Genomic DNA, 24,398 nt, shown 5'->3' with positions numbered 1-24,398 from the left:
ACACAGTTTCTTTGGCTATTAGGTAAGAGTGTTCAACTGAACAAGGCCAGCCACCCGGCAGGAGTGTCTGCCATTGACCAAGGGAAGCCTGGGACTCATCTTGATATCAAAGGAATTTTTCTTCTGGGTTAAACAGCAATGGCAGTAGAAGGTCTGAGAGTTTGGAAGAGGGTAGATAGAAAGAGGGGGCTGGCTGGGGCCTTCAGTGCCTCAGGGACTGCCCAACACTGGGACCTCACAGCTTGGGCCCCATAAGTTGAAGTTACAGGAATTCCTAGCTCCCTGGAAGCAGCACAGACCCGCCTGGACAATGGGTGGAGGAGGCTAGACAAGAGGCCTTTGTGTCTCCCAGACAGAGTTCCCAGGGGACTGCAGAGGTGGTTCAGCCACACAGGGCTGTGTGTCCACTCTGCTCCAGCTCCTGGCACGGCTGCAGCCAGTACCCTTCCTGGGCCCCTCCTGGGGCAGTGGCCAAGCCGCAGTCAGCTGATACAGAGCCCAGCAGGACTCAAGGGCCCAGGGCCCTGGGCAAGCTCTTTGGCCACAGGAAAAAGCCTCAGCACTGAATGGATGGACACTAGAAGGTGGGAGGGTAAGTGTGACTGATTCCACTTCATAAATACAAAAAGGAGGTCCTGAGAAGGACTGTAACTGGGTCAAGGTCTCCCAGTCAGTGCCGAAGCGGGGCCAGAACCTATATTTCTGAGGCCTAGGCCAAAAGTAGAAAGATAGGGGCACTCATCCACCTACACATTCCATAAATATTGAGCACCTCCTGGGTTCCAGGTACTGTGCTAGGCTCTGGGAACACATTAGGAGTAAAGCAGTCCTGGTCTCTGGCCCCCTGGAGCTCACAGGCTAGGAAAGGGATAGACACAGTATCCATGACCGTAGAAGGCCATCCACATAGGGTGGAGGGCAGAGAAGGGAATGATGTGGGTAGCTGGAGTAGTCAGAGAAGACTTCTCAAGGGAAGCCACTCAGGATGAGGCACCAAAGAGAACAGGACATTGGGAAACTGCTGGTGACTCTTTCTGGCAGGGCATTAAGGAGTGGGGGGAGCATCATGAAAGGGGGGTGGGCACAGCCAGAGAGATTCGGACTCTGAGTGACTTTGCACAATGGGGAGCTCCCTACCCGCCAAGCCCCAGCCCAGGGTTTCAAGCGAGGGAGGCAAGCGAGGGAGGCAAGGTCCCTCAGGGGCAGGTCGCTTTGAGACCTGACCGGAAGGGCCGGGCTGGGACAGGGAGGGCGCGGGTGGGTACAAAGGTCCCGTCACTGGCTGCAGCTGGACTGAAGCACGCATCGGGCAAACCTTGGAAAACTTTAGCATCTTGAAAACCTCTCCTCACACGTCCCCGATCTCGTGTGAGGGGGGTGGGCGACCTCCATCCGGCCCGGCCATAGGACCGTCCCCGCCGGCCCCTCCCGGCAGCAGCGCCCGACTCAGACGCGCTGGTGGCCGGGTGTCTGTCGGAGGGGGCGGGGGGCGGGCGGTGCCAGGGTCTACCCAGAGTCTGCCCCGCCCCCCGGTCTGGCCCTGCCGCGGAGGTGGGGGGCGAGGCGGGGCGGGGGCCGCGGGGCCTCCCGAGCACATGGGACCCTGCGGCGGCGGCACCGCGGGCGCGGCAGTGCCTTGAGGTGCGCGCGGCCTGGAGACGACGGAGGAACGGGAGCGGCCTGTGGAAGCGGCGGGTCGGGCTCCGGGCGGGGAGAGAGCGCCGGCGGCCGGGGTTGTCTGAGCTGGGCAAGTTTCCGAGCCGGCGGGTACGCGCGCGATTGGCCAGGGTCGGCGCGCGGGTGCGTCGGCTCGTACTTGGTCTCCCCTGGAGCGTCGGTCTCGGTGAGTGTAGCCAGATAACCCGGGTGTGTGACCGCGGATCGGGGAAAGGCTGCGCGTTAGTGCGTGAGCGAGCGGGTGAGTGCGCGCGCCCCTGCCCGGCCAAGTAGCCAAACTTGTAGAACTCGTCTGTGTGCGGGCGCTGGTGTGGGCGTCCCGGGGGCAGGGGGCCGCAGCCCGAGACCTGGGAACGTCCCAAACACCCAGAGAACCCACCGGTCCGTATGGCCGGGACGGGGGCCCGCGGGCGGGGGGGACCTGGAGGAGGGCGGGGGTGGGCTGCGGTGCGGGCGGTGGCGGTGGAGGGACAGCTAAGCCCCGGTGAGGGGGACTTTTATCTGGCAGGTGGTGCTGTAGAGTCAGTGGGGGGGGGGGGGGTAGGGCTAGGGAGAAGTGCTTCTGCCCCCCCACCTACCCCGCGCTAACACACTCCCACCCCAAGAGCTGGGCGCAAGGGCCAGACCCTGACGTGGACTGGGTCTTTGGAGTCCGTGGCAGTCATTCCCCTCAGCAGGGCATTGCCAGCTTCTCTGGTCCCACAGCTCAGGTACCTGGCTTGTTTTGAATCTAGGCTGGAAGAAGTTGAGGCCTGGGAAAGTCTCATTTATCTTTCAGTGGGGGGGGGGGGGGTGGTGGAGGCGGGGGAGAAGGGGAAGGAGATGATTTGAGCAGGCAGAGCCCAAGAAAAAACTCTGAAGCCACGCAGACCTTTGTTCCGACCTTTCCTCAGCCACTGTGTAACCCTGGGCAGGACAGGTCCCTTCTCTGAGCCTCAGAGGTCTCATCTATAAAAAGGGAATGATAATGTACACAACTTGAGAGCTTTGGGGAGGCCGATATGTGCGGGTCTTGTCAGCACCAACGTCCCCTGGGCAGGCTCACAGCTTTGGGTTGAGGTTTCAGTCCCTGGAGGGGGACTTCTGAAACTAAAATACCAACCTTATCCCTCTTTGGGCTAAACTTTCACAAGACCAGACCCAAACCCCTTAGCCTGAAACTCAGGTCCTCTGTGAAATGGTTCTTGCCAGCCTCTCTAGCCCCCTCTCCCACCTGATTCCTCACCATCCAATACCTGCTTGTAGTCTTCTGCACACGCTAGGGTGTTCCTTGCCTCTTGACCATTGTACATGCTGAACTCACTACCTAAAATGCCCTTCTGCTCCTCAACTTGAGAACTATCTGGTCTTGGGACCTAGCTCAGATGTCCCTTCCTCCTGGAAACCTTCCTTGATACCCCAGATGGGTTGCAGTTTCTTCTGGGCCTCTGCAGCCCCAGTGCAGCCCTGGTCTCTCCCCTAACTGTTCTGGTCTATGTCTGTCTCTTCCTTTTCTCTCCTCCCCAAGTCTGGGGCTCCTGGAGGACAGGGGCCACTCCTCATTCATTTCTGTGTTTCCTGCACCCTGTGCAGGGCTGAGCTGAACTGAGGAAAGAGCAACTTCCCAATGAGGGCCTGACCTCAGCGGAACTCATGTCATTACACAAGTAGGGAAACCAGAATCAGGTCATCAGAGTGGGAGATACAGGTTTTCAGAACAGTGTGGCCTGGGACACCATAGGACCCAGAGTGTACAGGCTGAAAACTTGAATTTTATCCAGAAGGCGACAGGGAGACATGGGATGTTTGTGAATGTGTGTGTATGCGTGTGTGTGTGTGTGTGTGTGTGTGTGTATTTACATGGTAGATCAGTATTTCAGAAAGATTGCTCTGGCTAGAGGGCACGAATAGATTAGGTAGTGCCGGGTGCAGGGAGGTCAGAGTCAGGGCATTTGTGATATGACACTAGGCCCATCCAGGCATTGTTTAAACTCTGACACCCTGCTTCTTGGCCAAGCACCTTGCCCTTAGTCCCCAGATGCTTCTGCTGAGGAATTTGAGGACACTTAGGATTCTCCCTCCCCCAGTGGGAGCCAAGAGATGCGTGATCTCATCCCAGCTCTACACCCATCTTGCTGGATGACCTTGGGACAGTTCCTGCCCTGCCAGCCTCTTAAAGGAGGCCAGAACCAGTATGGTCCTGCATGTAAGAGGGTGTGGGGAGCAGGGCGTGTGTCATGCTCTCCACTCCTCTCTGCCTTGGGCTGTGCTGGGGTCTTGCCAGAGGGATTGGAGGGTTATTGTGGATGACCCCCAAAAATGGCTGCCAAGGTTGGGCTGCAGAGTAAGGCTGGGGTCCTTTTCTTTCTGTCCCTCTCCTACCTAGGAAGCACAGGGTCCTAAACCTTCTCAATCTCCCAAGGATCACCTAAGAGAATGTGGGGGCATCACTAAGGCCTTGGGAATGACCCCACGAAAGCTTTGATTTAGCTTCTCTTGTAGCTGTAGCTCTTAAAGAGGCCACAGTACTTCTACGTGTTAGTTTTCCCATCTGTAAAATGGGCATGATGATCTTTGCCTCCTTGTATGCAAGGCTGATATAAGGATCCCTTTCCCACTGATGGGAAAGGGCTTTGAAGACCAAGTAAAAGACATGGGGGAGGAATGTGATGCTCATAAGGCTTAAATGCACTTTGAAGACTGTAATAGAACATGGGGCACAAGAACAAGCATTGTGCTGGCTGCTGGACTTTAAATTATTGACTGTCTTCCTTGCCCTGTCCCCCCACCCCCATCCTGCAATCAGATTACTGGCAATGATTGTATTTATGAACAGTTTACAAATGTCCCTCATTTTGTCCTCCACCAACCCTGTAAGAAAAGAATTATTATTCCCATTTTGCAGATGAAGAAATAGGGGCGCAGAGAGTGCCTTGTCTGAGGTCACATAACTGGGGTGGAAGTCCGGGCTCCTGCCTACCTGCCCCATCTTATTCTTTCACATCCAGGTCACCGAAGCCCCATCTGGATGAAACCTGGTCCTCCTGCCCTGAGAACCTGTCTTTGGGGCTCGCTTTTTGCCTGATTACCGGGACGTTGATAAGATAACGCCTGCCCAGGCCCACCCGCAGGAACAGAGAAGCATTTCTGATCAGGGGTGGGGAGGAAAAAAAGGAGGTGCCTCTGATGAAATCTTTCCTCTCCCCAAACCACATTCTTTGTGTTTGCTTGGTATACCCTGTGGCCCCACACCTTCCTCTTGGGCTGCTCTTGCGTCCCCAGGCCTGACCTCTCCCCAGCTCTGGGCCCTGTTGGGCAGGCTGGCTGTGGGGACCTTCTCTGACCTCTGTACCCATCCTGGATGCCAGTTGCAGGACTAGGCCAGGCTGTGCCTGGACAAGCAAATGGAGAGGAGGACCTTATTCCTGGAGGCAGGGAGAGCCGTAGTTGGCTCTTGAGCAGAGTGCATTCATCTGTTATCCCATCCCCCTGGGACTGAGTCATTCCTGATCAGGGATAAGGAGCTGGTGTCGCTGCTGGTAGAGTGGGCAGCCTGGACCTCAGCTACCTTTTCCTTAATCCTGGGCCCAGGAACCTGTCAGTGTCCTTGCAGCTCCCTAGAAAGGGAGGCCTAGATCTGAATCTGGGGAGGAAGGCCTCCCTCAGACTCCCTGGGCCTGTATGACCCTCCTTGCTCTCCCAGTCTCCAGCGACATTGCTAGCATTAACACGGCTTCCTGGTGAGTCCCCAGCCTCCCAGCTTCAGATTGTGGGAGGAGTCTTGCGATGGCTGGGTGTTGGGCAGGGCAGGGATGTACCTCATCTCACAAGGCATCCAGGCTCCTTGTGAAGCAGGGAGGAAGCAGCTCCTTTCATTAGACTATTGTCTGTACAGTCTCCTCTCCCTTGTCCCCTTCCCTCTAGGCTCCCCTGTCCAATCCACTTTCCATGTGGCATCATCTTTGTTAAGGTCAACTCTAACTATGTCTTTCCCTACCTAAGCCCTGCCATAGCTCCCCATCACCCTCGGGATAGTTCCTCAGCCTCACATTTGAGCCCTTCCTTGGGAGTCCCTCAGGTTTCCACACATTCATAACCCTCTAGCCTTCCTCTGATATTCTCATGCCACTGCTACTCCTACTATCTTCAATGTCGTCCTACTGGTGTCCTCTAATGACAGACTCCTACTCATCTATCAGGGCCCAGCTGAAATGACCCCTCCTCTGGGAAGCTCTCCCTGACCACCTCCCGGGCCCAGCAAGGGTTACTCTGGCTCTATAGTCACTGGGTTTATTTAGTCATGGCTTGACCGCTCAGGTGGTCTTGGCCCATGTCTGTGTCTTTCATCCAATTCTGGGTTCACAAGGACTCTCTCAGGCCAGCACTCAGAGGCATTGGAAAGTGTTTGCTGAGACTTTATGGCTCCTCTGAATGTATTTTGTGACTGATCAATCTGAGAATCCAGATTCCTGTGGCTTGAGAATCTCAAAACCAAAGATTATCAGAAGCAAAGAGTAAAAGAGTTGAAGAAACATTTACTATTCATTCCTGGAATCACAGATTCTTGGAACTGGAATCTAAAAATCAATGGCTCCAGGAAGCACTCAACGAAACAATCTTAGAATCATGGACTCCCTCACAACATATTTTACACTTCTGTCCATTTTATACCTTAGGTTCCTATTCTTACTCTTTTTCCCCATGCTGGGCCATTCATGCTTCTCTTTAAACCTTATCATAGCTCCTCTTCCAGGGGTCTTCCCTGACTGCTCTGCCCATGACCTCGTCAGGAGACATCCTGGAGGGCCCCCCTGCTGAGAAGTGTCCTGGGGCTCATGTGTACCAGCATCACACTGCAGTGATGGGCCGGGGCAGGCCCCACGTCAGGGCAGTACACAGTTTGTTAGCTCCACAAAGCTCCCACCTGTCCCCTGTCTCTCTTACCCCTCATAAGCTGCCCCATGTAGCAGTGTGTCTCCCCATTTTACCAAGAAATAACCTGAAGTTCAGAGAGGGAGAGTGACACAGCCAAGATTGCACAGCATGGGTGGTTCCAAGTTGGAGGCCAAACCTAGGCTTCTGGCTGGAGGCATTTGGGTGTGATAGGGCAGGGTGAGTCCAGGGCATTGTGGCTCTGAACTTGTTCAGTTCCTGACCTACCATCTCCCAGAGCCCTGGGCTGCCCTGGGTCAGGGGCAGGAGAGGAGGTTTGAATTCCTGCCCTGGGGTGGGAGTGGAGGTGCTCAGCCTACACTGAAAATAATGAGAGCACCAGAACTGAGGTAACACCCTTCCTCTTTTAGAGCCTCAGTTTCCTCAGCTGCAAGGACAGACTGGCCTGGCTGATCTGAGGGCACCCATTCAGAGGCTCTGAGCTCAACCCTAGAAGATATTTCCGCATTCAGGGCTCTAAGGGTTCTCCAAAGGAAGAAAGCCTCTGAGAGGGGGCTACAGAGCCGAAGGACCCCCAGGAGGGCCTGCTGATAGCATCTGAACTTATCTGCCCCTTTGCCACCCTCCCAGCCGCACAGTTGTTTCTCAGACCAGTGGTTCTGAAAGCACACCAGGCAAGGCCAGGGGATCTCCTGTCTTTCAGCCCCTTGGAGGACATTTGGGAGTGGGCAGGGGATAACTTCCAAGCTTCTAACTGTTCCTAACCCAGCTTTGCCCTCTGCACTCCACTCCAGCCACAAGGATGACTGACAATTCACACATGCTGTAGGATCTGTTGTCCCCATTTTGTTCACTCTCTTTCTCCTTTCTCTGCCCGCCTGATTGTTGCTCCTTTTCCAGCTTGCAGCTCAGGTGTCTTCTTCTTCAGGAAGCCTTCCTTGACCACCATTCCCTTTAGGGGCCCTCTTGGCTCCTTCAGCCCTGGTGCTTCTGCCTCTTTCAGCCTCCCATCACCCCTGAGTTGTCACTGTCTACTTCTGAGTCTAATGCCCCCACCCAACCTTGACAGTGAGCTCAGACAGGTGGGCATGGAAGGGTCCGACCACTGAGTCCCCAAGCACCCTGTACAGGGATAGGGATGTGGCAATCTCTGTAAAGGGTGAGAGAGAGAGAGAGAGAGAATGTGTGGTGGGAGTCTGATCTGGGTTGGGGCGGGGGGGAGGGGAGGGTCTCTGAACTGGGCTCCTCCTCTCTGAGGATAGGGAAACTCCACCTGTAGTCCAGTTGACTGTGAACTTGCCATCTACAGCCCCTGCCCACTATCCCTGTGGGTTTTTCTACTACTCTCACCTTCCTCGGATCCCTTGGCCTCCCTACCTTCTTCTCCTGCTGAAATCTTCTCTCTTTTAATTATCTCTAAAATGAGTTTAAATCATCTCATTTAACTGTCTCAACAACTTTCTGAGGCAGGCACTGTCCTTACACTGAGGCTCAGGTTTGGATGTCAAGAGATGTGTCCAGGCCTGACAGCTGGGACCGGCACAACTGGGATTTGAACCAGTGTCTGGCCTCTACACTCAGCTATCTAGGACCTCTCCAGAGAGGCCCAGCAGAATTTCTCACGTGCCATGTGCCTTCTCCTGCCCCTATCCCCACCCCACCCCACCATGGTGCTCAAGGCCCAGGTCCTGAGTCCCCCGTCATAGCACCCCACCCTTAGCAGAGACAGGCAGTGAGAGTTTCCAGAGCGTTCTCCCCTCTCAGGCTGGACAGGGCCAGCCAAGTGGGCAGATGGGGAGAGTCTGGAGTTACCCTAGCGGAGAGGCTAGAATGTAGTTCAGCTACCCTGAAAATTCTGCAGGTGGGCTTGAGAACTGCATCAGCCCCTCCTCTCGTAGCCCATGGCCACAGGGAGAAAGACCCAGCTGGGGGTAGGGCCAGAGCAAGTCTGGGGAGAGGACAGTAGGAAGCTTGTGCTAAGCTTGGCTCTGCCCTTGACTCACTGGGCAATCTTGGGTGAGTTGCCACCCCTTTCTGGACCGTAGTTTCTCAAGCTGTGAGATGAGAGCAATAACCATCATGGCCACTTCACGCTGAGAAAATGCCAGGATGGGTAAGTAGATCCTGGGTGCTACCAGTTGGCGTTCCCTCTTGCAGATAACTGATCAGCCAGGAAGAATTGTGGACCTCAAAGAGATCTGGGGGAGCACCTTCCTGGAGGAGAGAGGACAGGGCCTTGGAGCGTAGACGGTTGTGGTCAGGGACACAGCTTCTGAAGTCAGGCAGACCAGGGCCGTTTCTGCCATTTGCCAGTTTTGTGACCCTAGAGAAGTTATTTAGCCTCTCTGAGCATCTCAGGATTAAATGAAGGCACCTAACACTAAACTTGGCACAGAGGGCACAAAGGAAGCCCTGACTTAGCAGAAGCTCTTTTAATGATAAAGGTGTTAGAAGGTAAGGGAGGAGGTCATGGAAGGAGGAATTTTGTGAGCAAAGACCTGACCCTGGGCGCTTTTGCTGTGCTTGAGGTGGAGGCAAAGGATGAGGTGGCTGGAGGGGTGGCAGAAACCAGCCAGGGCCTTGAGTGCCAGACTGAGGAGTTTGTACTTTAGCCTGAGGGAAAAAGGAGCTATGGAAAGTGTTGGTTTATTTGCTTGTTTTTTCACATGGAAGGATTTTTTAAAAATTTTTATTGATATATATTATATATTCACATACCATGTAATCATCCAAAGTATACAACCACTGCTATGCAATATTATCATATAACTGTGCATTTATCATCACAATTGACTTTTTTTTTTTATACATGGGCAAGCACCAGGAATCGAACCCGGGTCCTCTGGTATTCCAGGCAAGCGTTCTTGCCTGCTGAGCCACCGTGGCCCGCCCACAATTGACTTTTTTAATAACCTTTTTTTTTTATTGTGAAATACAACATGTATACAAAAAAGCAACAAATTTCCAAGTATACTTTAACAAGTAGTAATAGAACAGATTTTAAAGTTTGGTGTGAGTTACAGTTCCACAATTTTTTGTTTTTTCTTCTAGCTACTCCAAGATACTGGAGACCACAGAAATATCAAAATGGCAATGTAGCAGCCATACTCATTTGTAAAATCCTGTCTTCTCTGTTATACTTCTCCTTCTCTTTAAATAACATGTATACATAAAAGCAATAAATTTCAAAGTACATAGCAACAATTAGTTTTAGAACAGATTTTAGAGTTTGGTATGGGTTACAACTCCACAATTTTAGGTTTTAACTTCTAGCTGCTCCAAAACACTGGAGACTAAAAGAAATATCAATATAATGATTCAGCACTCATACTCATTTCTTAAACCCAACCTTCTCTGTATAACTCCATCATCACCTTAGATCTTTCTCCCACTCTGTAGAGGTATTTAGGCTGTGCCCACTCTAAATTTTTCATGTTGGAAAGGGCTATTGATAATATGGGATAGGGGGATGGAACTAGCTGATGTTCTGAAGAGGCTGGCTCCTCTGTATTTCAGGACTTATCTGGTCCAGGGACCCATCTGGAGGTTGTAGGTTTCTGGAGAGCTACCCCAATGTATGGAACTTTTATAGAATCTTATATAACACCTTAGAAATTCTTTAGGATTGGTAGGAATGGTTTTGGTTGGACTTTGGCAAGTTATGATAGGTAGCAATGTCCAACTGAAGCATGCATAAGAGTGACCTCCAGAGTAGCCTCTCGATTCTATTTGAACTCTCTCAGCCAATGATACCTTATTTGTGACACTCACATGGAAGGATTTTGAGCTGAGTAGCAGTTTGGTTGGATTTGTGTCTTAGGAAGATCAAATATGAAGGAAGGGAAGGTGGGGGCAAGGATGGAGGCAAGGAGACCAGCAAAGTGGTTGGTGCCATGGTCTGGAGGAGAAGCACAGGGCTGACTTAAGGCAAGGGCTGCAGGCGGGGAGACCATGTGGAGCACGTCTGAGGGACTTCATTGGTTGAACTGACAGGACTTGGCAAGTGATGGGGCTTCATGGGAGGTGGGGAAGACAGAGGTTGTAAGACGGTCTCTGAGGTTTAAAACTGAGAGGTTGGGTTTCTCAGAGATGAGAGAATGACTTTTAAAAAGTGATGAGCTCCACCTTAGTCTGTTGGATCAAGGTGTCTCCTAGAAAGAAGACAGGGTGTGATCCCTGGGTGGGGTGGGGTGGAAAGGTGAAGGAAGCTCTTTCACCTTGTCATTCACTAGACTCTGGAACCGAGTGGCAGATGGCTTCCAGCACACTGGCCCATGTCAGCCCGAGACAACTGGGGCAAGGTATACAGAGTACCCAGTGACTCACGGGCATTTCCCAAAGCCCCCACCCCTGCCCTATTCCTGCTGCTGACCCATGTCCTCTCCCTACTTACCCTACCCTTGCACCTTCTAGCTTGGGGATCTAGCCTCAACCTGTCTCGGGCCCCATCCCTCCATTCTAGGAAAATGAAGCAGATGGAAAAGATCATTCAGGAGAGGGATATTCTAGTTCTCCTGTGTCTGAGGGCTAGGTGGATGCTGCAACCTGCTCGTGCAGAGAGGGGTCCTTTTACCAGGTAACCATCCCTTCACTGAAGCCCTGAGCCTGATGTGTTTGTGGGGCTCCCAGGCTAGAGATGGGAGAACGAGAGCTAGAAGGACTGGGTTCTGATCTTGCCTTTATTTCTGTCTTGCTGTGAGGCCTTGGGCCTCAGTTTCCTCCTCCGTCAAATGTGGGTTTGGAGCAGGAGATTTCTAAAGGCTGCACTAGGTCTTGATAGTCGAGGACTCATGAGTGTGCGTGTGTGTGTGTGCATGTACATCTGGGTGTGTGCACACCTCTGTGTTTCTGTGTATCTGAGTGTGCCAGTGTTTGTGTGTTTATAACACCCATGGAGGAATGGTTAGACACAGGAAGAGAAAGGGAGAATGTTTCAAATAGAGACCTAGCTTGATCAGAAGTGCACTGGCAGAATTACTAGGGAACGCCTATCAGGCAAGGAGAGGATTGACTGTTTCTTGGCTGTGGGGTTGAAGCCCAGAACCAGGACCAAGGGGCTAGGAATGCAGTCCTGCAGAGTACAGGGAACTCCTTCCTTCGGGCAGTTATCCTTCTGCAAAGGAGAGGGTCTGGGGAAGGAGGCTGGGACCTGTGCTGGATGGCTGGAGTTGGGGGTTGCAGAGAGCATTTCCACCAGGACAGCATGCCAGGTCACCTCGCTGCCTCTTGTGGGCCAAGGTTAGAAAAGAGGTGGGGTGGCTCCCGGGGAGGGCTCGTCTTAGCTGGCTTCCCGCCACTAGAGCCCACACTGTCTCCACCTCCCTGTGTCTGCAGGAGCCAGCAGCACCGCCTGCTCTGAGAAATGCCGGAGGAGCCAAAGCAGGGCGCGGCCGGACAGGGGGGACCTGTTTTTCCTGTTTCCCTGCAGAGTTCCCTGCAGCCCGGTCCAGGCGTGCGCATTCATGAGTGAGGAGCCTGAGCTAGCACTGAGCATCCTGACAGCAAGAGCAGGGGCTGGTCAGGTACGTGTATGCAAGGGCGGGGCCCTCTGGAAGGCTCAGAAGCTGGGCGCACATCTGTGTGGGTACATGCATGTGTGTGTATAGGGTGCACGTTGTGCATATGAGTGTGTGCTTGTGCATAAGTTGAATTGAGGATAGATCAACGGGATCCTAAGACAGGTGCCCAGCTCTAGCCTTCACCTTGCTCTATTCACCATACCAGGCTGGAATGAACTCAGGCTTTGGAGACACACAGCTCTGGGTGACAACACCCAGTTTTTCCAATTCATGAACTTTAACAAGCAGCTTAACCTCTATGGCAGTATGCACCAAGGGGAAAGGATGGGGAATGAAATGTAGATTCTGCATGGAAGCTGCTTAGCCCAGGCATGGCCCCTACAGAACAGAGTGAGGGCTACGGGATTTGGGGATCTTGACCCAGACTGACCCACGGCATAAGCCAGAGGTGAGTGAGAGAAAAGACTGTGGCTGACCTCAGACAGCTGACCCATCTCCAAAGTTTCCCTCTCCTGGTGGCTCCTTGGCCTGTCCAGAGAAGGGCAGGGCCATCTGGACCCCTGCAGCTCTTGCAGGAGAGAAACCCTGGGGCCTGTGTGGGGCAGGTGCAAGTGGGCTGGGCCTCAAGAGGGCTGAAATGACCCATGCCCACCCAGGGTCAGCAGCTGAAAGATTTTCAGGCATCGTTAACCTCTGGGAGGTCATCAGAGGAGCAAAAGAAAGAAAAGGCATCTTCACAAAGCTCAGCCTCTCCTGAGCTCCCATAGCCCCTTGTGCATCATTCATTCATTCATGTAGCAACTATTCTGGGTCAGGCCTTTGGCTGGTTGATAGAGACAGAGAGAAAAATCACGTGGATCCAGCCCTCAGGGAGGACCTGGAATGTGTTGAGATAGAGGATGGAAGGACAAATTACCAGCACGGTGTGAGGTGTGCCCTGAGTGGTAGTGGAAGCGGGGGTGGGGGGTGGGGGAGCTTCAGAGATGAGGTGATATTTGAGATGGGTCCCAAGTAGAATGGAGTCAGGGGCAGGGGTGGGGCTTCAGAAAAGCTTTCCAGATGGAAAGAACAGCCTGAGCAAAGGCAGAGAAGCCCAGATGATAATGTCAATGGCTTGCATCTTTCCTCCACACAGGGTCTCCTCTGGAGTCAGGGCTGGCCAGAACTGAGCACAGAAGGTTGGGCAAAGTTAGATGGTAGCCAGTCTTTAGGGAGCTCAGGGAGAAGCCCCAAAGGAGCATTTGGGATCAGGAAACTCATCAATTCTTCCCACCAGCTAGGAAGGCAGGAGAGGAGGCCCAGGGAAAAGGACCTAGGGACTTGGCTGACTTCTAAAGCTGGGGTGGGGGTGAGGAGAGATGTGCTCACAGGTTGGTGAACCAGCCTGGGAAGGGCCAGGGCGGGCAGGGTCATTTTGGACAGGCGCCATGGTGATGGAGTCCCCAGCTGGCGTGGGAGGGCGGGGGCCAGGATGTTTTAAAACAGGTGGAAGGGCCAGCACTCTCCTTTCACTAGGAGGCTCAGGGACGTCTCCACCCACCTGCTCAGTGCCTAAGATTCCACCATTAGTGATTAGTAGGAAACTCTTAGGGCAGACAGAGGAGATCTTGACTTGACAGGAAGATGAGGTCACTGACCCCGGTGCTGACAGGAGACAGCCCAGGCCTCAGCACTGGGGCAGGAGCAGAGCTGCAACGTAGAGGTGGGACAGGGCGGGGGTGCCAGAGCAAGGAAGAAGTCCCCCTCCCTACCTCAGCTGGGGCCAAGAACCTCAAGGGGGAAGTTTGGGGGCTGCAGTTCTCCAAGGCTGGGGGATGCGGTCCCATGAGAGGTCTGGGACTTCGGGAAATGGGGTTAGGCGGGAAAGGCCTCATGTCACCTGGGGTTTTGCAGCAGAGCTGCACCTAGGCATACTGACTCCCAGCCCGGAGCTCTGCCCCTGGTTGGGAATGTGGTCCTTCCACAGTTCCTTCCACTCTGACCCTCCACATTCCTCCTGCAGAAGCGACTCCTGATCTGCCTTCCAAAGAGCCAGGCATAAGGATCCCAGCCTTCTCCTGTTCCCACATCCCATGACGCCCTCCAGGACAGCCCATACTTGCCATGTCTGGCTTTGAATCCCTCATCTCCCTCCAGCTGCTCTTCCTCCTGATTCCTGCTGCCCTGATGCCCCCCTACCCTGAGCCAGGCCTCCTCCTAGCCACTTTCGTCTCCTACTCCTCCTCCGGCCTCCCTCTGAAATCTCTCCTCTCATGAGAGATGATGAGAGATGGCCTGGCCCCAGCTCTGGCATTAGCATCCCTCCTCTGGTTAACACACTCACCTTCTTTACCGCCTCCAGTCAAGACCTTTGATTTCTCCTCCACTGGTGCCTGAGGGAGCTCCCCAAAGACCCCTAGAAGGGGCCACATCTGAGCTGAGCTTGAAGCTGATAACCCCCACTATGTACCTACTCTCTGCCAGGCACTACTCCAAGCATTTTACATGAATTTCTCAGTTCTTTCATCATCCTCTGATGTACGTTCTGTTAACCACCAAAGGCTCAGAGTGGTTATGTAACTTGCCCGAGGCCACACGGCTGATCCATAGTAGGGCCAGGGTTTGAACTACCCAGGCCATCTGGCTCCATAGACCAGGTTCTTACTCAGTGGAGATTGCTATGCGGAAGGATAAAGAGATGTAATTTCAACAAGTGGCCATGAGGGGCATGAATGGATTTCAGGTGAAGAGAGCAGCATGAACTAAGACTGGGAGGAGAAAGTGTTGGGCACATTCTCGAAACCTCAGGTCATAGGGGATGGAGCTGCTGAGGTTGGAAGAGACTGGATTATGAAACCTCAGGTGCCAGACTGAGGGGCTGGACCCCTCTAGATTGGAGGGCAAGGCTGGAGGCAGGGAGGCCAAAGAGGAGGCTGCTGCAATGCTTCCATCAGTGAGAGGTAGAGACCAGCACTGGGCTGGGGCATGAACCAGGGGGGTGGGATGCAGGAAATGCCGGTCATGCTAAAGCCCCCACCTATACCCATCGCCTCACCACTTGGCACCACAAAAGCTTCTGCCTGCTTCTTCACCCTAGTTTGCCTTGTCTTCTTAGGGAGGAATCTATGTGTAGAGGGGGCGAGGGTGGTTCAGGAGTATAGCCTCCCTTTTTAGTTGTTTGTTTGCTGACAACAGGGGTCAGGGAAGATCTGGGAGGCATAGGAAAGAGGGGAGACCTATGTGCCCTATATCCCCCTAATCCCAACTTCATGGGCCTTGAAATGTTGCTGGGGGGTGGGCAGGGCTTGGTGGGAAACTTGGGGTGCAAGGGGATGGATGTTATTGGTCCTGCAGAGTCCCCAAGTCCCAGCATCTCAGGACGCCTTAATCCAAAATGAAGGGATTGTACAGCCCCGGATTCTCAGGACGGGGAGAGCTCACATGTCATCTGCTCCCTCCTTCCACCCAGACACACCCACACGTATAGCATAAGCCCTTCCTGCAGCCTTTGCTACAGCCACGTGCACTCCCTCATAGGTAGGGAGCTCACTCCCTCCTCTTAAGAGCCCCTTCAACTGTGGGATGGGCCTGGCTAGGAATCGCAGCCAGCCACTCGCTGTCTGTGTGACCTTTATCAGAAAGCTGGGGGTGATGATCTGGCTCCCAGAAGCATGCGGTAAGGATTAGATGAAGTAATATTTATAAAGTATATGTAGCAGTGCGGGCAGTAGAGGTCATGGGTATGTTACACGCACGTTAGGGACAAGGTAGACAAATGTCCAGCTGGTGATGGTGTGCAAAGAGAAGCAGGGTAGGCCTGGAGAAACCTTAATTTGCTCCCCTCCAAAGAAGATCCCCTTTGCCTCCAACTGCCACCTCCACCCCAGACTGCCCTGGAGTCTCCAGGAGGGTCACTGGTACTGGCAGCCTCACAGTCCAGGCGGCAGGACTGCTATTTGCAGATGTGGGAGGTGCTAGAATATAGGAGCACTTAAAAAATATTTGCTGAGTGAGCAAATGAATGGCTGAAGAGGCAGACCCTTGGAAATACTCCCTCGAATATCAAGCACAGGGCCAGACCCTTCCCTGAGAGTAGAAAGATAATCTAAACAAAGAACTTCCAAATGCCCCCAGGAGGACATGGGCTGCCCACCACCTGGAACCATGGGCAGTGGGCAGTGGGCAGTGGGCAATGGGTGTGAAGCAGAGTCGCTCAGCCTCTGAGTGACCATTTCCAGGTGTCTGAAATTTTACACCTCTGGACCCCCCAGATCCTCAGATTCTAGAGTTCTAGGGCAGGGTTGGCAAACTTCTTTTGTAAAAGGCCACATAATTAAAATTTTAGACTTTGCAGGCCATATGATCATTGTCACAGATACTCAATTCTTCTTAAAGGAATTGACATGGCTGTGTTCCAATAAGGCTTTATTTACCAAAACAAACTGGCAGACTGGATTTGGCCCTCCAGCTGAGGTTTACCCAATGTTTCAGTTTGCTAAAGCTGATTGGCTTTTACAAAGGGAGTTTATTAAGTTACAAGTTTAAGTTTTAAGGCCATGGAAATGTCCAAATTAAGGCATTGCCAAGAGTATACTTTCACCCTAGAAAGGCTGATCACTTCCTGGATTTCTCTATCACATGGGAAGGCACATAGCGACGTCTGCTGGCCCTTTGCTCCTGGGTTTCATTGCTTTCAGCTCCTAATTCCAGTAGCCTCCTTTCTGAGCTCCTGTGGGCCTTCACTTAACTTCTCTGGGGCAAATATCTGGATTTCATCTCTTAGTTTAGCTTCTCCAATGTGTCTTTGTTTCCTTTCTCTGCTCTCTGTGTCAGTTCTGAGCTCTCTCTCTCTCTCCCTGGGCTCCTTAAAGGACTCTAGGAAACTAATTCAGACCCACTTTGAATGGGCAGGGCCGCATCTCCATGGAAACAATCTAATCAAAAGATCCCACCCTACAACGGGTCTGCCCCGGCAAGACTGGATTAGGATTAAAAGAACATGGCTTTCCTGGGGTACAGAACAGTTTCAAACCAGCACACATAAAGTTCTAAAGTTTCAGAATTGTACGACCCTGACAGTCATGGATATCATGTATTCTTGGGGTTCTGAAACTCTGTGTTTGGGGGTTCTGGATTCTCAGGGTCCAAGGGAGAGACATACAGGTCAGATGGCAGCAAAGTCCCCAAATGTGGTTAGGCAAATCTTAACTGAGAAAATCTAGGATCCCTCGGGGTCTCTCATGGCTCTGGGCAGGATGGGCATGTCAGGCTCCCCGTTGAGCCCTGGCCAGGACCCTGATGGTTGTTCGCACCCCCGCCCCCCACCTCTTCCCCGCAGGGCCATGGCAGCAGGCCTGGACCACTGGAATGGCACCAACAACGACACCTGGGATGGGGATGAGCTGGGCTACAGGTGCCGCTTCAACGAGGACTTCAAGTACGTGCTGCTCCCTGTGTCCTACGGCGGGGTGTGCGTGCTCGGGCTGGGGCTGAACGCCGTGGCGCTCTACGCCTTCCTGTGCCGCCTCAAGACCTGGAACGCCTCCACCACGTACATGTTCCACCTGGCCGTGTCGGACGGGCTGTACGCAGCCTCCCTGCCGCTGCTCGTCTATTACTACGCCCGCGGGGACCACTGGCCCTTCAGCACGGTGCTCTGCAAGCTGGTGCGCTTCCTCTTCTACACCAACCTCTACTGCAGCATCCTCTTCCTCACCTGCATCAGCGTGCACCGCTGCCTGGGCGTCCTGCGCCCGCTGCGCTCGCTGCGCTGGGGCCGCGCCCGGTACGCCCGCCGGGTGGCAGGTGCCGTGTGGGTGCTGGTGCTGGCCTGCCAGGCTCCTGTGCTCTACTTCGTCACCACCAGCGCGCGGGGCGGCCGCATCACCTGCCACGACACCTCGGCGCCTGAGCTCTTCGGCCGCTTTGTGGCCTACAGCTCCGTCATGCTGGGCCTGCTCTTTGCCGTGCCCTTCGCTGTCATCCTGGTCTGTTACGTGCTCATGGCACGGCGGCTGCTGAAACCAGCCTACGGGGCCACTGGGGGCCTGCCGCGAGCCAAGCGCAAGTCGGTCCGCACCATTGCCGTGGTGCTGGCCGTCTTCGCTCTCTGCTTCCTGCCCTTCCATGTCACTCGCACCCTCTACTACTCCTTCCGCTCGCTTGACCTCAGCTGCCGCACCCTCAATGCCATCAACATGGCTTACAAGATCACCCGGCCGCTGGCCAGCGCCAACAGTTGCCTCGACCCCGTGCTCTATTTCTTGGCTGGACAGAGACTCGTTCGCTTTGCCCGTGATGCCACGCCACCCGTGGACCCCACTTCCACCACCCCAGTTCGCCGCAGGCTGGGCCTACGCAGGTCTGGCAGGAATGACATCAAGAGGACAGAGGATGTGTCGGCCAGCAGTCAGAACTCCAGGCGGACAGAGTCCAGGTCGTCTGGTGGCGAGAACATTAAGGACATTCAGCTGTAGGTGCTGTACTCTAGGGTCTGTGCAAGTCCATGTGGGAGCAGACAAGGGAGGCTAGGTACTTGTTCCGATAGGACAGTCTCCCCACCTACGAACAGTCAGCATAAGGAGGGAGCCATGGCCCCATGCACCCAAGGCTCAGGAAACTCTCCTTGTGGCCCCAGATCTCAGCAGTCCCCACATCTCCAGTATGTGTGAATTGGGGAATAAGGTTTTGGGAAAGGCAAAGATTCAGGGCCAATGCTGCCCTTGACCTGACTTCCACATTTGAAGGTGGCCAGGCCTGCCAAGTTGTGTCTGCTGGAATTTGGCCTAATCAAGTCAAATAGAGAAACTGAGGCCCATTTGAAGAAGAAGGTGACTTACCAAGGTCACACAGCAGAGTCTCGGCCTGTGCTCCCAGGTTGGGGGCAGAGTCACAGGGTGACCAGAGGGTCCCAGAAAGTGGCCAGGGCTGAGCCAAAGGTTCCCGAGAGGGGTCTGAAGTTGGTCTGGGTGCCACACTGGGCCCAGTTCTGAGGAATACCCCCAGCCCAAGAAATGGACATCTAGGGGTTGCTGTCACAGACTTATCTTGAGACTCTCCTGAGCTGGGAGCCAGTTTGAGGTTGTAATTTATACTAAAGGTTTTGTTGCCTGCTGATCTGTGTCCTGTGTGTGGCTGGGGCTTGGAGATACGGCCTGGGAAGCTCTCACCACCATCATCAGAACCCTTCACCCTGTTTCCTTCTGCCACTTGCCTCCCCAATACCTGCTTCAGGGGTAATGGCACATCACAGACCCCCATCCCAGACCCCAGGTCATTCCCCTCATCCCCCTTAACTGGATTCTGTGCCTGGCTTTGTGTTGGGCACAGAGAGGAATAGGTAGTGTCCCGGTCCTTGGTGTCCCTCCAGTGACTGGCCATGTGCCGGTAAATATTAAACCATTTAACTACCTGGGAAGAAAAAGGGGAACCCTTATTTTTAGCATTGGCGATTGCTGTGATATAAATGCTCCCATCACAGACAATTTCAAGCCACCTATGTGATGGCAGCCCCTCATGCTGAAAGTTTAGCAACTAGTTCTTGCAAGCAGGTGTAAATCGGCTCCAGCACACCACTGGATGACACTGAGTGGTTGAGGCTGTGGACCAAGGGGTGGGGAAAGCTTTCTGGAGTGGGGGGACTCTCAAGCTATTTGTAGCTTTTAAGGAAAGAAGGTCACCAGGCGCAGGATACTTCCTGAGCCAAGACGTGAGGGTAAGAGAACAGAGTGTGCAGGAATTGTAAGCAGGCGGCAGCTGGCTCCCATTCTCGGGGAGGGGTCATAAGGAGGCCAAATCAGGGTGCCCAAGTTGTCCTGACCATGAAGTTTCCTTTGCGCTGAGGGTTAAGTGTGGAAGAGACACTCGTCCTGTCCAGACCTCTGCCTTCTGGGACAATTCCAGCTCCTTGGCAGCACGGTTGGAGCTCAAGCTGGATCAGGGTTTATGGCGTGGGAGATGGGCTTCATCTCTGACAGGTTCCAGGAACAACCAGGACTACGCTGAGCCGATTTGGGGTGCTGAGCCAGACAAGACCCAGGCCTAGCTTTTAGGCAAAAGAAGGGCAAACCCGACAGGCCTCACTATTGATCTCAGAATGGGGACTCATTTCATCTCCCGCTTAGAGAGCTTAGCACCCTTCCTTCTCTGTCTTTCAGATGTGGGGTTACCTGTGGGAGCTGCTCTACTTAGAACTTAGCTTCCCAGCTCTCTTCTATGACAAGATTTTTAGACCCATGCAGGCCAAGACTAAATGATCACTCTGCCTTGTGTAATGAGGGTGACCTGCCAAGAGTAATATGGGATATTCACCTCTCACACTCTCCTGTTAATGTAACCAAGTCCCTCTGAGCTTTTTGGTGGTCACCTCTTATAGGCTGTCCTTAAGCCTCTTGTGCAGGTCTAATCCTAATTTCTTTCATACCAGCTGTTGCTCAGGCTGAACTCCATCCCTGTTTATGGAGCGCCCTTACCCAGGTGGTATGTTGTGCTGGCCAGGGGTGTGACCCCCTCTGCCCTGCTGTTTGGCCAAGAGGCATGGGACTGTACACCTGACTTTGGGGGCCCTTGAGTGTGCATCTGTGGTTGGCAGTGGGGTTATGGCCACCATAATCCCTATTCTGTGTCCTGCTCACCTATCCCTCTAGCAGTTTCCCTGGAGACCAGAAGAACCCAGTCCCCCACAGTGGATGGAGGCCACACCAAGGCTTAGTACTGGGGCCCTTCCTAGAACTGGCTGCCTACAAATTTCTGATGGGGAACAGGTGGGCCTCACCCACCATCTAATCTTGTGGCAGGTGCTGAGGGGAGTGGGGAAAGGTGGCCCTAAGGGACCCAGGGACAGGCCCAGAGACCCCCGCTCTGGGCCCCAGTTGGATTGCCTGGCCCTCCTGCATGGCCTTTCTGTTCAGTACCGGGCTGTTGCCTGATAGGTAAAGTTCCTATCCCACTGCCTTAGGCTATTTTCAGCTTTAGAGCAGGATTTTCCACTCCTGGTCCCAGACCATTGTCCAGCAGTGACGTGGGGAGCCCTGCCTGCCCTCAAAATATCTCCTCTTACCCGCTGGGCCTCCCTGCCCCCTCATCACCTCCCCATCCTGACATCACTTCCTGGGGCTGTTGACTCCTGGAGGCCACTGTGAAAGGGCACGTGAGTCCCCCAGCCAGCACTGCCACCTGACAGGGACCCCTGGGATTATCCAGTCCAGCTGTAGACTCAAAGCCAGAAAAGCCTGGGCGGTGGGGGACAGGGAGGGGGGCTCGCCCAAGGTCACTCAGCAGATCAGTGAGGCGCCTGGATGTGAGCCCAGGGCTCTCTGGCTACTCCTGCTGCCCTGTCGCTCCCATGAGTGCAGGTCAGCGCCTTTGTGCAAATCCTGCTGTCATCTACGCCGTCCCAGCTCTTCCTGCCAAGGGCAGAGCCGTGGAGCTGAGGCCAGGGACACGAGAGGGGTCGGGCAGAATTAGTACCTGCTGACCTACAGCAGCTGTTCTCTATGAGCTTCTTGTGACCAGGGCAGGGTCTCTGGCTCATAGGGGTCTCTTCCCTGGGTGGCAGGTGTCCCAGGGCCCCCAAGGGAGGAGACAATCCTAGAGGACACTCTCACTCTCACCCTCAAAGGCCAGGGAAGGCCCCAGACAACAAGTGCCCTAGACACAGCTGTTCTGCTCTTGGTCCTGGTCAGGCCACCAAAGCCACCCCTTTGCCACTACTCTGCTCTTGGTGATCTAGGCTGAGCCGTTTAGAGTTAGACACAAGGGGGAGGGAATGCACGTGCTAACCCATGTCCCAGGCACCACACTAGACCCTCTCACATGTGTGATGTTATTTGTTCTTATTATCCCTATTTAGCAGATGAGGAAATTCACTGAGTTCTGAGAAGGGAGTGACTTGCTCCAGGTTAGACAGCCAGTAAGAGAGTCCATCTGATGCCCAGCATCGCTTTCCTTCCAATACCCTAGGCCACTTGCAACCATAAATGACCGTTTGGTTGATTTAAGACAAGAGAGGCAGTGTACCGAGGATGAGGTCAAGAGCACAGATTCTGTGCCCAGACCACTTGAGTTTGAATGTTTTTTCACTTCTTCAGCTGTGGCACTTTGGGCAAGTACTTAATCTCCTTCCTGACAGGGAATGGTCCTCCTCCCTCCGCGTCGGGCTCAGCTGGGTTAACAGTACCTGGTACACAGCGAGCTTCACGTGCCAGGCACTGCCAGGGGACAGAGGCACACCGACAGGCATGACCCGCACAGACTTGATGTAATTGATATGTTACCACTCTGGGATACTTGCTCTGAAAGAGCGAACAGTGTGCCTGGTCAGTGAGCAATGGAGCTGACGTGTCCAGAGACCCCTGTGGCTGAGGCATCCCCAGGATGTGGGAGGTGGGAAGCAGGCCCTTCCTGGGCAAGGGATGGGACCTAGTCCAGGTGCCTGGTTGCAGGAGGGCAGCAGGGAGAGGGTTCAGTGAGAGGAGGAGGGTAGCCCCAAATATCAGGCTTCGGGAGCCCGCAGCTATGGGCTAGAAAGCTCCTGCTCACCCACGGCAGCAGGCTTAGTGTTTCTCCCTGACTGGTGCTGCCCTCCGTGGGGTGCTGCAGCTGCACCTTGTTTCAGTTAAGAGCCCGGAGGCCCAGCATGGAGGGGCTGGCCTGGAGCAGGGCCAGAGCCGGCAATGGATGGGTAGCTTTTGCTGTGTGACCTGAGGCCGCCTCCCTGACTTCTCTGGGCCATCCTCTAGAGCCTGGAGAACTTTCCACACTCTAGTTCTCCCTACCTCAATGAAGGCATCAGGTGCCTACATCTTCATCAAAGGTACGACAAACAATAGCTCCTGGCGTTCCGAAGTCCCTCTGGGCTGTCTGGGGTGATGGAGCAATGGATCATCAATGGTGATGGAACGCTTAATCCCCTGGCATTAAGTGACCCCCCTGCCACCACAGAACACCGTGGAGTGGAGCTCACCCAACATCTAATGCTCCTGCCTCCCATGGGGTAGAGGTGGTGCTTGGCCAGGATGACCGGGCTGCAGGGTGTGGGATGAACTTGCCTTCCTGGGGGTGTGTGCTTGTGTTTTCTAGAGGGCGAAATTGAGCCTCAGAAGCCAAACTCTCACAGTCCTTTGCCCTGATGCCTGTGTGACTTGGGTGAGTCCCTCTCTGGGCCTTTGTTTCCCCAGCTACAATGGGACTTGGGCTCTGCCAAGCTCCAGTAGAGCTCCCTGGGGTTCCTCTCCTGGCTCTGGCTCAGCCAGGTGTCCAGATTCAGTCCTGTCTCAAGCAGGAACAATGAGGCCCCCTGGGCCAGTCACTCTTCGGCCCCAAACCCTGTCTCCACCCACCACCCTGTACTATTTTCAGCCCTTGGAGTTAGAAAAGGATTTTCCACTCTCAGCACAATGACTGCCCTGAACTATTGTCCAGCCATGATGTGGGGGATCCGGCTGGCCCAAAATATCTCCCCTACCCTCCAGACCTCCCTCCCCTACTCCTTATCTCCCCACTCTGTCATCACTTCTTAAGGCTGGTAACTCCTAAAAGCCACTATGAAAGGGCATGTGAGTCTCTCTGGTGACACGACCAGTTGGAATCAGAGGTTTCCCTCCTGGCAGCCACCCCAGGAATTGTTTAGCTGTTCAGTGTGACTGGAGGCCCAAAGAGGGCTGTGCCTTGCCCAGGGTCACACAGTGGTCAGGATGGAGCCCAGCATTCTCTGACTGTTCCTGCTGCCTAGGCCTTCCTCACTGCGGCTAACCTGTGCTCCTGAGAGGGAGAACTCACGGTGACAGCCAGGAATGGGCATCCTGGGAAGAAATCTGAGTGATGGAGGTGGGGAAGGCATCTCAGATTTTGATCTTGGAGCTCAATGCAGGGGCCTAAACATAAAGTCTCTTCTCCCCATTCATTCCGGTTTATACCAAATATGGCTTTAGTTTGCACTGAACTCAGGGTTACCCAATAGCAGCTCCAGGAAAGGGAGGAGGGTGGAAGGATACAGGGAAGCTGAGGCAGGAGCAGAGTTCTGGCCCAGTTCAGCCACCACCAGCTCCGTGACTGCAAAGTCGGTTTCTTCAGCAGTAAAATGGAACTGATAACAACTGTTTTCCAGGTTACTGAACGGAGAGGAGGCCATATGCAGTAAGCTACAAACATACAGCTGCTTTGTTTTCCTCCCACCGCTGCTCCCTACTCAGTGACGCCTAATTTCCCTTTCCCGTCCATTAGCTGCATATTCGGCAAACTCCAAAATTTTTAGTCACTTTTGGGTAAAAAAAAATAAAGTTCAGTGTGGTTTAAATGTCAGTTCATTTAATGCTCACTCTTCTCCGCCAGTGCTGGGTCCCTCTCTCCTCT

General features: G+C 53.9%; 1 protein-coding gene across 12 annotated transcripts; it reads left to right on the top strand.

Moving 5' to 3' along the window:
• The first annotated feature begins 385 nt into the window (after positions 1 to 385).
• P2RY2 (purinergic receptor P2Y2) lies at positions 386 to 19,163 on the top strand. 12 transcript variants are annotated; one of them, XM_077113648.1, is made up of 6 exons: positions 978 to 1,024; positions 8,595 to 8,662; positions 10,782 to 10,850; positions 11,012 to 11,125; positions 11,884 to 12,071; positions 17,386 to 19,163. In XM_077113648.1, exon 6 carries the CDS (start codon positions 17,390 to 17,392, stop codon positions 18,521 to 18,523), a length of 1,134 nt encoding a protein of 377 aa, XP_076969763.1. In that variant the 5' UTR covers positions 978 to 1,024; positions 8,595 to 8,662; positions 10,782 to 10,850; positions 11,012 to 11,125; positions 11,884 to 12,071; positions 17,386 to 17,389; the 3' UTR covers positions 18,524 to 19,163. The 12 variants fall into 12 exon arrangements, with proteins under 12 accessions (XP_076969773.1, XP_076969772.1, XP_076969769.1 ...); XM_077113647.1 differs by lacking the exon at positions 978 to 1,024 and adding an exon at positions 1,616 to 1,843; XM_077113649.1 differs by lacking the exon at positions 978 to 1,024 and adding an exon at positions 1,853 to 1,918.
• Positions 19,164 to 24,398: the final 5,235 nt, after the last annotated feature.

This window comes from Tamandua tetradactyla, chromosome 8 (genome assembly GCF_023851605.1).
Source record: "Tamandua tetradactyla isolate mTamTet1 chromosome 8, mTamTet1.pri, whole genome shotgun sequence".
Taxonomy (NCBI): Eukaryota; Metazoa; Chordata; class Mammalia; order Pilosa; family Myrmecophagidae; genus Tamandua; species Tamandua tetradactyla.
The sequence above is the reverse complement of the archived record's forward strand: the minus strand, read 5'-3'. Positions and strand labels throughout refer to the sequence as shown.